Here is a 14,050-nt window from a genome sequence, read left to right as displayed (position 1 = left end):
TTTGACCTATTGGAAGCATATATATAGTAAAAAGAATTGGCCCAAGTACTGAACCCTGTGATACTTCAAAATTAACCCTGTAGTTTAAAGATGATTTATCATTTACATGAACAAACTGGAATCTGTCAGACAAACACAGTGCTACTAAGATTCATACACCAGAAGTTAAAACATGTGAGACTGGTCTTCCCCAAGCAAGTGAAACCTTCGTATACTTCCTTTAAGGAGAGCATAACAAAGCGCCCAGTTTGACTGACTTTTATCACAAACCTCCTGTATGCTGGACTTATTGTGTATATGACCACTAGAGCAGGCTAACATTAGGTAGCGTTAGCTTACACGTCCTCTAGCTCGTACCTGTCAACCTGGTACCACTCCATGGCATCCCTCTCTCTCTGGTACTGATCCAGAGTGCTTCGTCTGGCTGCCTGCAGCCTACTCCTGATCGTCCTCCACTGTGATTGCAGCTATAGAGCAGCAGTCAAGGCTGTTGTTGTGTTTGTGTCTCATATCAATTCAATTCAATTCAGTTTTCAATTCAATTCCGTTTATTCATATAGCGCCAATTCACAACACATGTCGTCTCAAGGCACTTCACAACAGTCAGGTTCATACATTCTGATTAATCGTAACCATTGAACAGTTCAGTCAGGTTCAGTTATTTATTCAAATTGGATAAAAAGTTTTTCTGTCTAAGGAAACCCAGCAGATTGCATCCAGTCAGTGACTTGCAGCATTCACTCCTCCTGGATGAGCATGTAGAGACAGTGGACAGTCACTGGCGTTGACTTTGCAGCAATCCCTCATACTGAGCATGCATGTAGTGACAGTGGAGAGGAAAAACTCCCTTTTAACAGGAAGAAACCTCCAGCAGAACCAGAACCAGGTTCAGTGTGAGCGGCCATCTGCCACGACCGACTGGAGGTTTGAGAGAACAGAGCAGAGACACAAACAGAACAAAGAAGCACTGATCCAGGAGTACTTTCTATGGGAAGGAAAAGTAAATGTTAGAGTCTGAAAGAGAGCACATAGAGTTAGTTACAGTAGAAGCTCAGTCAGTAGCCATGTCTAGGAGAGAGAAAGGGTTAAACACTAAAAGACAGGGCTATGTGGATCATCTGTAGAAGGTGAGCATCAAGTTGTTGCCAGCAGAAGCTCGGACGATTCCCCTCTCCAGGAAGGTGTCACAGGTAGACACAGAGCCAGGCCAGGTGTAGCTTCTAGGAAGAGAATAGAGAGAACAAAGTTAAAAGCTGAAATAACAGCAAATAATGCAAAATCGGAGAGTAGTGTGAGAATGTAGCGAAGAGGGTGAAAGTGGTCATTATGTCCTCTAGCAGCCTAAGCCTATAGCAGCATTACTACAGAGATAGCTCAGGATAAACTAAGCCACTCTAACTACAAGCTTTATCAAAAAGGAAAGTTTTAAGCCTAGCCTTAAAAGTAGACAGGGTGTCTGCCTCACGGACTAAAACTGGGAGCTGGTTCCACAGGAGAGGAGCCTGATAACTAAAGGATCTGCCTCCCATTCTACTTCTAGAGACTCTAGGAACCACCAGTAAACCTGCAGTCTGAGAACGTAGTGCTCTGTTAGGAACATATGGACCAATCAGATCTCTGATGTAAGTAAGTAAGTAAGTAAAAGTTTATTTATATAGCAACTTTCACAGACTTTAAAGGTCACAAGGTTCTTTACAGAAGTGCACAATTTGTTACGGCTTGAGCAATGGACGAACCCAGAATGCAGACTAGCAGGCAGCATGATGTTAAATGGAAAAATATTTAATAACAAAAAAACTCACTCACAGGAGGTGACGGCAAAAACCGACATGGGCAGGCTTGGCAAGACAGGCTTCGTGTGAACAGCAGGACATGAGCATGAAAATGAAAAATGTTTCCGGGCCTACTAACTGAACAAGGTGTGTTTAAATGGAGCATGATACAGGTGGAACACAAAACTGATTAACATGGTGCAGGTGAACCGAATAAACTTAATTGACAGAACAAAACGTGACTGGAGCAAAACATGGCTTGAACAGAACGCAAGTCCAAGGAAACAAACTAATAGAAACATAACTAGAAAAACATGAAACGAAAGCATAACCAGATCCAAAAACTTAACTTGACCGCACATGAACTAGAAGACAAAATCTAAAGCATGACTAGGAAAATAATAAACAGAGACACGATTAAAGACTGGAGCAGTGAAAAACATAAGGAAAAAACCAGAAACCAAAAACCAAACAACCCCAAATCATAACACAATTATACATTAAGATAAAACAATAAAAGCACAAAAAATGTAAGAAAAACCATCACTATGATGGTTAAATATAATTGTCACAAGCCTATAGTAGCATAACTACAGTCGATGCACTGGAACTGTTAAAAGATTTGCAAAAGAGATAGGTTTTAAGTTTGCTCTTAAAAACGTCAACAGAATCAAGAGAACGTAATATATGATGGAGCTAGATCATTAACGGCTTTATATGTGAGGAGGAGAATTTTAAATTATATTCTGGATTTAACAAGGAGCCAATGAAGGGAAGCTAAAATAGGAGAAATATGATCTCTCTTTTTAATTTTCATCAGAACTCTTGCTGCAGCATTTTCAATCAGCTGAAGGCTTTTAACTGCATTTTGTGGACATCCTGATAGTAAAGAATTACAATAGTCCAGCCTTGAAGTAACAAATGCATGGACTATTTTTTCAGCGTCACTCCTGGACAGGATATTTCTAATTTTGGCAATGTTCCGGAGATGAAAGAAGGAAATCCTAGAAACCTGTTTAATATGGGATTTAAATGACATGTCCTGGTCAAAAATAACACCAAGGTTTTTTACTTTATTACTGGAGGTCAACTTAATGCCATCCAAGTTAAGTGATTGACTAAGCAGTTTCTTTTTTAAAGACTCCGAAGATGACAACTTCTGTCTTGTCTGAATTTAGAAGCAAAAAATTTAAAGTCATCCAAGTTTTTATGTCTTGAAGACATGCTTGTAGTCCATCTAACTGGATGGGCTCATCAGGATTTATGGATAAGTAAAGCTGAGTATTATCAGCATAACAGTGAAAATTTATCCTATGCTGCCTGATAATTTGACCTATTGGAAGCATATATATAGTAAAGAGAATTGGCCCAAGTACTGAACCCTGTGGTACTCCGCAATTAACCCTGGAGTTTAAAGATGATTTATCATTTACATGAACAAACTGGAATCTGTCAGACAAACACAGTGCTGCTAAGATTCATACACCAGAAGTTAAAACATGTGAGACTGGTCTTCCCCCAAGCAAGTGAAACCGTTGTATACTTCCTTTAAGGAGAGCATAACAAAGCGCCCAGTTTGACTGACTTTTATCACAAACCTCCTGAGGCTCTGCAGTGTAGGGCTCAGTTTGAGGTATTTTTACTGTCGTTTCAGTGCAAAACAAATCTTGTCAACAAGGATAATGTTTAATGATAAAACCCATGGTGGATTACCTCTAGGAGGCTATATTGTGAGGAGATGTTTGTGCACCAACATCTTAAAGTGGTGATTGGCTTCAAAGTTTGGTTGAGAAAACGGGTTTCAGGTGTGGTGGTATGTTGGAGTTTATGCATATTGTTTGTTTTCATGCACAGTATTACTGTAAACTTTAACAGATATAGTAATGTCCTCTGAGGTCTTTAATCATTCAGTTGATTTTGGTTCGGGAGAAATTAACAATTCAATATAACTAAACGGACCAGAACATTTCTGATATACTTTTAAATCTCTGACTTTTCTATGAAATATCTGGTATGTGGTTCAGCAACTTTACCAGGAAGAACACATATTTGCTTAGCTATACTTTAAATTCTCAACACTGGTCTGTTTTTTACCTCTGGTTAACATTTTGAAAAAAACTTCCTCTACTTGTTTGCACTATTTAATGAAAGCAAACTTTCAGTTTAAGTTAAATAAAATAATTAAAAGGTATTACAAGAAATATTAAACCTGCCATTTATCCAGTCAGCAGAAGATAAAACTAAATGTAATGATAGTTGTGATTGAGTGACCATCAGTGTTTAGATAAGTTTATTTATAAAGCACCGATTCACAATAAAAGTCATCTCAGCGCACTTTAAAGACACACAGATCTAATTTATGTTCAGAAATATGAAGTCAAAACAAACCAGTTATACTGACATTTGAGTTATAATACAAAGCAATCAAATTGAGTTTATTAGTCTAACTGGTCAAATGTTTTCTATTGGAACCCCTCCAGTTACACAGAGTTAGCATGTGGCTTTAATTGCACAGTGAGTTTAACAAAATAAACAGACATTTACAGCTCCTGGAATAGTTTCACTTTTAATATTCTATGGTGCAGGATTTATTTTTTCAAAACTTCCTTAACTGTATTTTCTGTTTCCTCCTGTTGTATTTGTTGCAGTCAACACTCATGATGGTACAGATCACTTGTCTTCAGGAATATTGGTTTTAAATATCAGTCAACTATAATTACAACTATTACCACCTAACGTTGGATCTTTTATTAACTCCAGCTCTTCTGAACATGCATTTATTATGTTGGCCTAAGCAGGCCTAACTTACCTGAGGGAAAACCAACATGTCGATATTATTTGCCTTCCTCCCTCCCTGTTGGATGGAGTAAGGGGGAGTCAGGTTTAGCATAAACCAGCTCAGTTATGATTGAAGTGCAAACACACCCTCCATTACAATAACAATTAAAAACATCGCCTGAAGGATGTTAAAAAAATAAAATAAAATCAGCCCCACTCCATGCTTTTCAATAGTTTATGGAGCTGGAAGCTGTTTGTGTGGAGCTTTCCTGATGGGCCGAACGAAAAGTTTCTCTGGCACTGACAAAAATAAACCAAATCACTTCAATTCAGTTTATTCATATGATGCCAATTCACAGCAAATAACACATTTCTCAGTTATATATTTTAACAGATATTTTTATTTGACTGCTAGAGTTAATTAATGAAACAAACACAGGGCTGCTAAGATTATTGAACCAGAAGTTAAAACAATGCATTATATAACATTTAAACAAGTTACAACAAGATGCACAAGGAAGGAATAACTCTCCTCTTCATAAATGAATAGAAAAATAAACTTCCACCTTAACACCAAGGAAGGAAGACGTGTTTAAAACAACAAACAGCAGGGGGCGGTAAAGATACACAAAATGATTCCTCAACCAACGTTTACATTAATAAACTGCTACAACTTCAGGCTGAAATTCAAGAAACCTTTTATCAGCTGGTTCCAAATATTGTTGATCTAAATGTCACATTTAGATCCTGTGCTAGAGGAAAGCAGATAACCAAGCCCAAAAAGCATTTCACTGTACAGAACCTTCACAGAACACCTGAACAGAGCAGATGAAGCAGGAAGGAGGCTAAGCAGAGTTAAATGTGGATGATTTGTGTAAATGATCAGATTATAGTGCAGCAGGCATATCTAAGAGTTCGAGATTTCAAAAAGTCTTCATTGAAGGATCCTAGTTGTCATTAAATTTGTGAGTTTCATGTTGAGCAGAGAAACCGAGACATGACAGGATGTCTGAAACAATGACGATGAGTGGATGAAGCAACAGTCTATTAATAATATGGTACCAGGAGCATTTAAAAAATGAATTATTTAGTTTCTTATTCCTGGTCCAGAAGTGTTTCCCTTGGACTTCCAGTAGAACACCTACAGTTAAACCCAATCTTGTTAACGTTAATTAGCTAAATATGAGTTTAACGTAAAAATAAGAACTGAGCATTCAGCCACAGACACTTTGCACAATGTTGTTCAGGAAGACTGGAGGTAAAAGTTCATTAGTTCATCTTGATTCTCACTGTGGGTCTGCTTAAAATGTGGTTTTACAGCATCTATAATTATAATATTTTCTGTTTCTGGCTGAAATAATAGTTTTAAACCAAAGCAGACCGAGTAAGAAATGTACCACAGGATTAAAATCTAAGTAACCCCGAGGAGACCTGTTGACTTAAAACTTCACATCAAGCGACTCTTGACGGCTCAGAGGTTTTTCTCCTTTCTCCACCTTAGCCATGAACTCTGCTTTTTCTTTCATCTTCATCAGTGACTCAACCCGTTTTTTCCAGCCTGGTTTGGCTTCCTGTTTCTCTCCTTCAATGAGCATCTCAATGTACTCAGGAGTGGACAGAGGATTGGGCTTCAGTGCTATCTCTTTCAGTCTGTTCAGACACTTTGTCGACTTCTCCATCAGTTTCTTCACCTCATTCTGCATTATGTCATATTCACCCTTCAGTTGCCTCATCAGTCCCTCAACAGTCATCTTCTGCCCTGTGGCTTTTTCATAGTTTTCTTTCAGCTCTTTCACTGTCCGTTTCTCTGTAACATCTTTATAGTCCCACCTGTACCTTTGATTGAAATGTACGTTCCAGTTACATTTTCCTTTACACTCACGGCAGCGTCCAGTATTTTGGTCAATCGCCCAACATCCTCTTTTATTAGCATCATTTGGTATACCACAAGGAAAGTGACAGGTGACCTGACACTGCTGACAGTTGGTGATGTAGTCCCCAGAACCAGAGATATCAACTTGTACAGGTTTTTTGAGAGAGACATCAAACTCAAAGTTCTCATTTGTCTTAATCGCTGCTTCATGCTCTTTAATTTTTTCTCTGGTCTCCCTGATCTCCTCCAGTTTGGCTAAACCAAGTCTAACCTGAACCTGCAGATTCTCAACTGAAACCTCCAGCTGTTTTCTTTCTCTCAGGACCTCATTTGTCAGTGTCAAACTTTTGGTTTCTATCTGATTTAGAGCAGTAAAAAATCTTTTCATGCTTTTCGTTCCCATGTTCCAAAACATCTGATCAAAGTTTTCTTCGTCATCGTCCCCACTCTGGGTGTCTGCCGATTTATTGTCAGCAAACAGAGCAGAGTTGTTGAATTTGAAGTGAACTGGAATACCGTCTTTACTTTTAGGACATGGGACGCCTGACTCTATGATCCCTTCTAGAACTGGTGGCTTCTGACCATCTGCAAACGTCACCAGAATCCTGATGTTTTCTGCTATATCTTTGCCAAAGATTGAGAGAATGGAATCAAAGACGTATCTTTGTGTTGACGTGAGACGGGCTAAAGCAGCCTGAGCTACAAAACACACAGCATCGATTTCACTGACCCCGTCCTTACTGGCGAAGAGGTTCTGGAGCTGCACTGTGATCTCCCTGTCCCTCTCTATGCCTCTGGTGTCCCCAAAGCCTGGTGTGTCTATAATGGTCAGAGAGAAGGGAACCTCAAATCCGTCCCTGTAGAAGAGTTTGTACACAGTGACCTCGGAGGTCTGACTGTGAGCTTGGCATTTAGTTTGACCTTCGTCCACCAACTTGAACCGATATGTGTCTCCCCATTTAACACCTAGAATGTAATTTATCATCCCATTGATGAGAGTTGACTTCCCAGCACCAGTGGCTCCAAGAACCATGATGGTGCGGCTTTGTTGTTTGGAACCAAATTTGCTGGGTTCCCCAAAACTGAAGAACCTGCACCCATTTATTTTGATTTTCTCCTCTTTTAGAGGAATTCTATAAACAGGCAGCGGTCCTAGCTGTGGTTCCAGCAACGTGCTCTTAGCTTTAACAGCATCAGAAAACCTTTTTGAGCTCTCTGACTTGAAGATGTTCATGGCTGGTTGCAGATTATCTTTTGAGAATAAATTTTTTAGCCAGATGACACAAAAATAGGCTTCACAGTGTGGACCTTGAGATTCTTTTCTCAGCCAAATCTGCAGGAAGAAACCAGAAATATACATTTAAAATTCTTACCAAGCAGCATGTTTGATATCAGTTCAGTTGTAAGACACGTTCCAGATGAAGACAGTTTATTATAATAATGCAAACGTCCATTTGTCTCTTTTTTTTCTAACAAGACCTGATCACGTTTAAATGAAATGTTCTGATCCTTCCAGTTTTCATATAGCTCACACACAGTAAAACACAAGTAGAGGCATAAGAGTTTTATACTGTCATTGACATCTTTCTGAAAAAATGATAGTTTACTGTATCATACTGACTTATTATTCAGTTAATGATATTTAGCATCTTCTATGTTATATTTTCACTCATATAAATATTTAGTATCTAAAGGCCTTTCTATGAAGACTATAGTTCCTTACCTGCCAAGAAAAAGAGGACGGATTCTGTCAAATGTTTTAACCCAAACCAGCAGCTGGGACGGTCTGCAGATAAAGGAGGACTGATTTTAGGATAACTTGTAGTACCATGTTCTAAATGAAACCATGAGTACAGATTGCATTTCATACCCGAATATTTGTATTCAGTACTACTCCTGCAGCTTAATTAGTTTGATTAAAATAACCATGTTGGGGTCATCCGTTTTGGTCGGATAGACCGACTGGGCCGCGCAGTTCAACAAACGTCGCAGCTCTGATGTCACCCGGAATTATAAAACCCGTGGAAACCTCACGGGACGACGCAACAAAGACGCAAATCTGGAGCGACAGAAACTCGCAGGCGAGTTAGTTTTCTCCACGCAGTCATTCCCGGAAGAGCTTGAAAACTGGACTTCTGATAGAAGGTCAGAAGATTTAATTACCGATCAAAGACCACACCGGTGCAGGTGAAAAACCCACAAAGGTTTGTTGCCAAGGAGATGAGTTTTCCTCCTTGCTGATTCAGTCGACTGCAACGGTTCCTCATATGTTCCCCGTTTTGGACGGATGAGAACTTTACCGTTTTTGAGTTGATCACGGAAGCGTGTCACTCTGGTCCCCCACATCGATTTTCTTTAGACCTGACACATCCTCAAACCGGTGGAGAGAAGAAATCAACGTCAAAGTAGTTTTATTCTTTTTTTTATATTAAATTGGATAGGTGAATTTAGAAGTCTGGGCAGGATGAGGCATAGTTAAGGTGATTTAGAATCACCATTAGTTAATCCAGGGTATCAACTTGTTGCACGCAATACTGATTAAAGTGTTTTACGCTGAGCTGTTTTGATTTGCTGTGCAGCTGAATCGCGGAGCGCGGATGGGATCAGCAAGGTGCCTGTTTTTGTCCGGCTGATCTCAAATCAGCCAGGAGTTAGTAGTTTTTCCATTCAAAGCAGCTGTGGTCCTGGCCTCGTGGCCCGACCACTCCTTTGTCCCAGTTTTAATACTGGAGTTTTTCCACTGAGTTCCCGCCGCAGTTTTATGACCCATTGTTCGAGATTTGGGGCATTCAGCTGCTAATGGCTAAGGCTGCAGCCCACAGTCTACCAGCTGATAGCCGAAATCGAGACGCATCAGCACACCAGGAGAGCTTCTCTGTCCAAGTTAACCCAAATTGCACATTTTGTCCATAAAACTGATGGTTTAATCTTCATAGACACTCAATGCGTATATTATTTTTCTTTTATTATTATTGTTGTTGGGTATTCATTTTTAGGTGAAGGTTTTTGGACCAGACTAGTTATTATATCAGGGCTATATTGGTGAAGCGGCTGATTAAACAGTGATGTTTAACGTGGTTTGATTGATAATTATCAATTATGAATGATAATTAACTATCTGTAATTATTAAGTGCTCTGAGCCCATAATCTCAACACCAGAGGACATCTCTGATTTCTATTCATAAGCAAGGACTTTTGGTTAAGAAAATTATTTTTTCTTAGTTATGATTTTTAATTATAATTTTTGCTAAATATTCATCAGTTAATAATCATAATCCTTACAACCAACTGTCATGGTTTTAAAAGATTTATTTTGGTGGGCAAACCAACCACCCCTAAAAAAAGCCATGAACCCTAGAGTTATAAAAAAAATTTAAAATCTAATAAAACAAAATTATTTAGGATGAAGATGAAAAGGTTGTATTGAAATGAGGGAGTCCCAGAGGAAACTCAGCTGACTGTTCCTGCTGTAGGTCTACTGCCTGTGGTTATGTCAGCCATTTCCCCATTGAGACAAAGCCATGTTTCATTTATAATTTAACTATGAATTTATATTTTTAATTTGATTATTTTGTTGATCAAATCTGACAATGTTTTGTTGTGCAACCTCTGTCTGCACACACAGCTCTGGTTGTAGGAGAGATATGCACAGAGATCAATGTTTCACTATGCATAACGTTTAACAGCTTTTAAAACAAAGCAAAAAGTATCTGAAACAAGAAAGTAGGTTTTTACTGAACAAAAGCAACTGTACTGAAATATGTCACAAGCTGAATTAGTTGTGTAATATTAAGGCGTGAGACACATCTGTATGGTTTGAGTGAGGATGGTTAGGCTATGCAAGTTTCAGGTGTTGTCGGATCATTTTCAATCATTTTTCTAGCAGAGTGAAACCAAGATGGAGACTTCAGCAACATGAACGTCAGACCTGGAAGGGCATTAATCCTGTTTTAATCCTCATAAGGTGTTTTATTTTACCACCCTGTAAAGTTAACACATTTCCAAGCATAGAAATGGCCATTTTATCACTAATCAGCTTTATTCATAGCTGAGATTATATCACAGAAAACATCCCAGTACTGCTACAATTTTAAGATATTTTTTATATTTTACTGCAGGTACAACCATAAACAGAAACAATATAATAACCATCTATGCGTTCTTCCATAGGAAAATATACAGTTACATAACTAAACATTTTAACTATACTGTTATGGGATTGTTCAGTTATCAGAAATACAATATGAAATAAGCATGATTTAAAACCTCTTTAAAATGCTCAGTGGACAGAACAGGAACATGGCTGATAAAGGGAAATATGGGACAAAGAGCTATGCACCTGTTTTCACACCTTTGCTTATAATTTACTAATGCATTTTTTTTAAAATGAGATAAAGTGGAACAAACCTTTGTTGACTTTTTTCTGCTCAGGTTCTGTAGTTTTTCTGCTCTGGATTCATCCACTAAAAATATCAATAGAGACAGGATTGGACCACAAAAAAACAACAACTTCAAAACCATGTTCAACACAGTGAGGATACCTACCAATCAGACTGCTGTGCATCAGAAAGTGAGGATGAATTCTGTTAGAATCTGCTGAACTTCCTTTTATACACATACTTGGACCCACCCATCGTCTCAAAACAAAACTGAAACAATGAAAGTCCTCCCAAAACGGACACCCACACCGTTATACATCTATATCATCAGTCTGACTTCAGAATAAGAAGTTAAACATTCAATGAATCAGTCATCCAGTGCAGTGTTGGCTTCTCTTTTGTATTTTAGATTTGAAATTATAGCTAAATTAAGGCCAGATAAAAAAAAAAATCATATTTTTGTTTACCTCATGATTTTATTTGACATTGAGCCATTTTATGTTAATATTGGTACCTGCATAACTGTGCAGGCTTTAAAAGGTGCAGTAAAATCTGGTAGCAGTCCTGAGAACTAATTATGCTCCACAGAAAGCAGAGTTGGATGAAGACCTTCTATAAAATGAGTAACCAGGAAGAATATTGATAAATTGGTCAACTACCAAAGTCAGCAACAGTTGCTACTCTTATACAAAGACATTCAGCTACATTTTATGTTGGGGGAAAAAATGCTCTGCTTTAACTTTACTTCATGCATCCTGGACAGGGAGAGGTTCATTTGCACCCTGCGAACAGACAACATTGAGCTGCACTATCTCTATAATCTGTGCTGTTATACATCTGGATTAACAGAACGTTCTGGACTGAAATGTTTGTGTAGTCATCTAATATTATATTGATCCTGTGAAGCTTCCTGAGTTATCAGAAATATTAGCTTCATCTAAACCTTCAACTTGTATGTTAGACCCAATCCCAACCAAATTATTTAAGGAAGTGTTCCCTCTGATTACCAGCCCCATTTTAGATATGATTAATCAATCTTTAGTAAATGGATCAGAACCACAGGCTTTTAAGTTGGCTGTAATTAAACCTTTACTTAAGAAACCTTCTCTTGATTGAGATGATTTAATAAATTACAGACCTATATCCAATCTTCCATTCTTATCTAAAATTCTTGAGAAAATAGTTGCTAATCAAATGTGTGAACATTTATACAGCAATGACCTGTTTGAAGAGTTTCAGTCAGGTTTCAGAGCTCATCATAGCACTGAATCAGCTTTGCTGAAAGTCACTAATGATATTCTTATGGCCTCAGATAATGGACTTGTGTCTGTTCTGGTTCTGTTAGATCTCAGTGCTGCATTTGATCCAGTTGATCATAATATTCTCTTAGAAAGGCTGGAATATGCTGTAGGGATCAGGGGAACAGCGCTAGGCTGGTTTAAATCTTATCTGTCTGACAGATTCCAGTTTGTTCATGTAAGTGACAAATCATCTTTAAACTCCAGGGTTAATTGTGGAGTACCACAGGGTTCAGTACTTGGGCCAATTCTCTTTACTATATATATGCTTCCAATAGGTCAAATTATCAGGCAGCATGGGATAAATTTTCACTGTTACGCTGATGATACTCAGCTTTACTTATCCATAAATCCTGATGAACCCAACCAGTTAGATAGACTACAAGCATGACTTGAAGACATAAAAACTTGGACGTTAAATTTTTTGCTTCTAAATTCAGACAAGACAGAATTTGTCGTCTTTGGACCGGAGTCTTTAAAAAAGAAACTTAATCAATCAGTTAATGTGGATGGCATTAAATTGAACTCTTGTAATAAATTAAAGTACCTCGTGTTATTTTTGACAAGGACAGGTCATTCGCATTTTAAACAAGTTTTCTAGTATTTCCTTCTTTCACCTCCGGAACATTGCCAAAATTAAAAATATCCTGTCCAGGATTGACGCTGAAAAACTAGTCCATGCATTTGTTACTTCAAGGCTGGACTATTGTAATTCTTTACTATCAGGATGTCCACAAAATGCAGTTAAAAGCCTTCAGCTGATTCAAAATGCTGCAGCAAGAGTTTTGATGAAAATTAAAAAGAGAGATCATATTTCTCCTATTTTAGCTTCTCTTCATTGGCTCCCTGTTAAATCCAGAATAGAATTTAAAATTCTCCTCCTCACATATAAAGCCCTTAATGATCTAGCTCCATCATACATCAGAGATCTGATTGGTCCATATGTTCCTAACAGAGCACTTTGTTCTCAGACTGCAGGTTTACTGGTGGTTCCTAGAGTCTCTAGAAGTAGAATGGGAGGTAGATCCTTTAGTTATCAGGCTCCTCTCCTGTGGAACCAGCTCCCAGTTTTAGTCCGTGAGGCAGACACCCTGTCTACTTTTAAGGCTTAAAACTTTCCTTTTTGATAAAGCTTATAGTTAGAGTGGCTTAGGTTATCCTGAGCTTTCTCTGTAGTTATGCTGCTATAGGCTTAGGCTGCTGGAGGACATAATGACCACTTTCACCCTCTTCACTACATTCTCATACTACTCTCCAATTTTGTATTATTTGCTATTATTTGAGCTATACATTTTCTCTATTTTCTCTCTTCATAGAAGCGACATCTGGCCTGGCGTTCTGTTTAGCTTCCTGGAGGGGGGGCATCGGCTGAGCTCCTGCTGCCAACAACTTCATATTCTCCTTCTCCTTCATATTGGAATAAGCATACTTGATGTGGAATCTGTCTGTATGACTGAACTAAATGGATTTTTTGGTAAAGTGGCTTGAATCAGAATCAGAATCAGAATCAGAAAAGCTTTATTGCCAAGTACGTTTTTGGACATACAAGGAATTTGTTTTGGCGTAGTCGGTGCAATACAATACAAATTAAACAGTATAAACATATCTACAATATAATATAAATATATGTGCACAAACAACATTGGTTGTAAGTTGGCTCTATATCTATGAACAGAATTGAATTAAACCCATTAAAGGAACAACTCCCACCATTTTCAGTCTATTAAAGGATAAATTAACAGTGCCTACTTTGATTCAATTTTTGAGTCCAGGTAATGGTTAAGGACATATTTGTGGATGTATAAGCTACTACCTCCATTAAAGAGCCTTCTGCCCATTTTTGTTATCTGTTTCAGTCCGTTGAAAACAGAACCATAATTGGTCCAAACCACAATCACCAGGTCAGATCTTAAAGAAAACCAGACATCATTATGGGCAAAGTGATGGTA

The 14,050-nt window shown here is 38.1% G+C and overlaps 1 protein-coding gene across 1 annotated transcript; it reads right to left on the bottom strand.

Moving 5' to 3' along the window:
- Positions 1–4,869: 4,869 nt before the first annotated feature.
- On the bottom strand, positions 4,870–11,005 carry LOC124869715. The gene is made up of 4 exons (XM_047367780.1): positions 10,970–11,005; positions 10,832–10,887; positions 8,147–8,209; positions 4,870–7,756 (listed from the first exon to the last, which is right to left on the bottom strand). The coding sequence occupies exon 4, from the start codon at positions 7,655–7,657 to the stop codon at positions 5,990–5,992; it is 1,668 nt and encodes a 555-aa protein (XP_047223736.1). The 5' UTR covers positions 7,658–7,756; positions 8,147–8,209; positions 10,832–10,887; positions 10,970–11,005; the 3' UTR covers positions 4,870–5,989.
- Positions 11,006–14,050: the final 3,045 nt, after the last annotated feature.

The sequence above is a fragment of the Girardinichthys multiradiatus genome, chromosome 6 (assembly GCF_021462225.1).
Source record: "Girardinichthys multiradiatus isolate DD_20200921_A chromosome 6, DD_fGirMul_XY1, whole genome shotgun sequence".
Taxonomy (NCBI): Eukaryota; Metazoa; Chordata; class Actinopteri; order Cyprinodontiformes; family Goodeidae; genus Girardinichthys; species Girardinichthys multiradiatus.
This window is presented reverse-complemented; position numbering and strand designations above follow the sequence as displayed.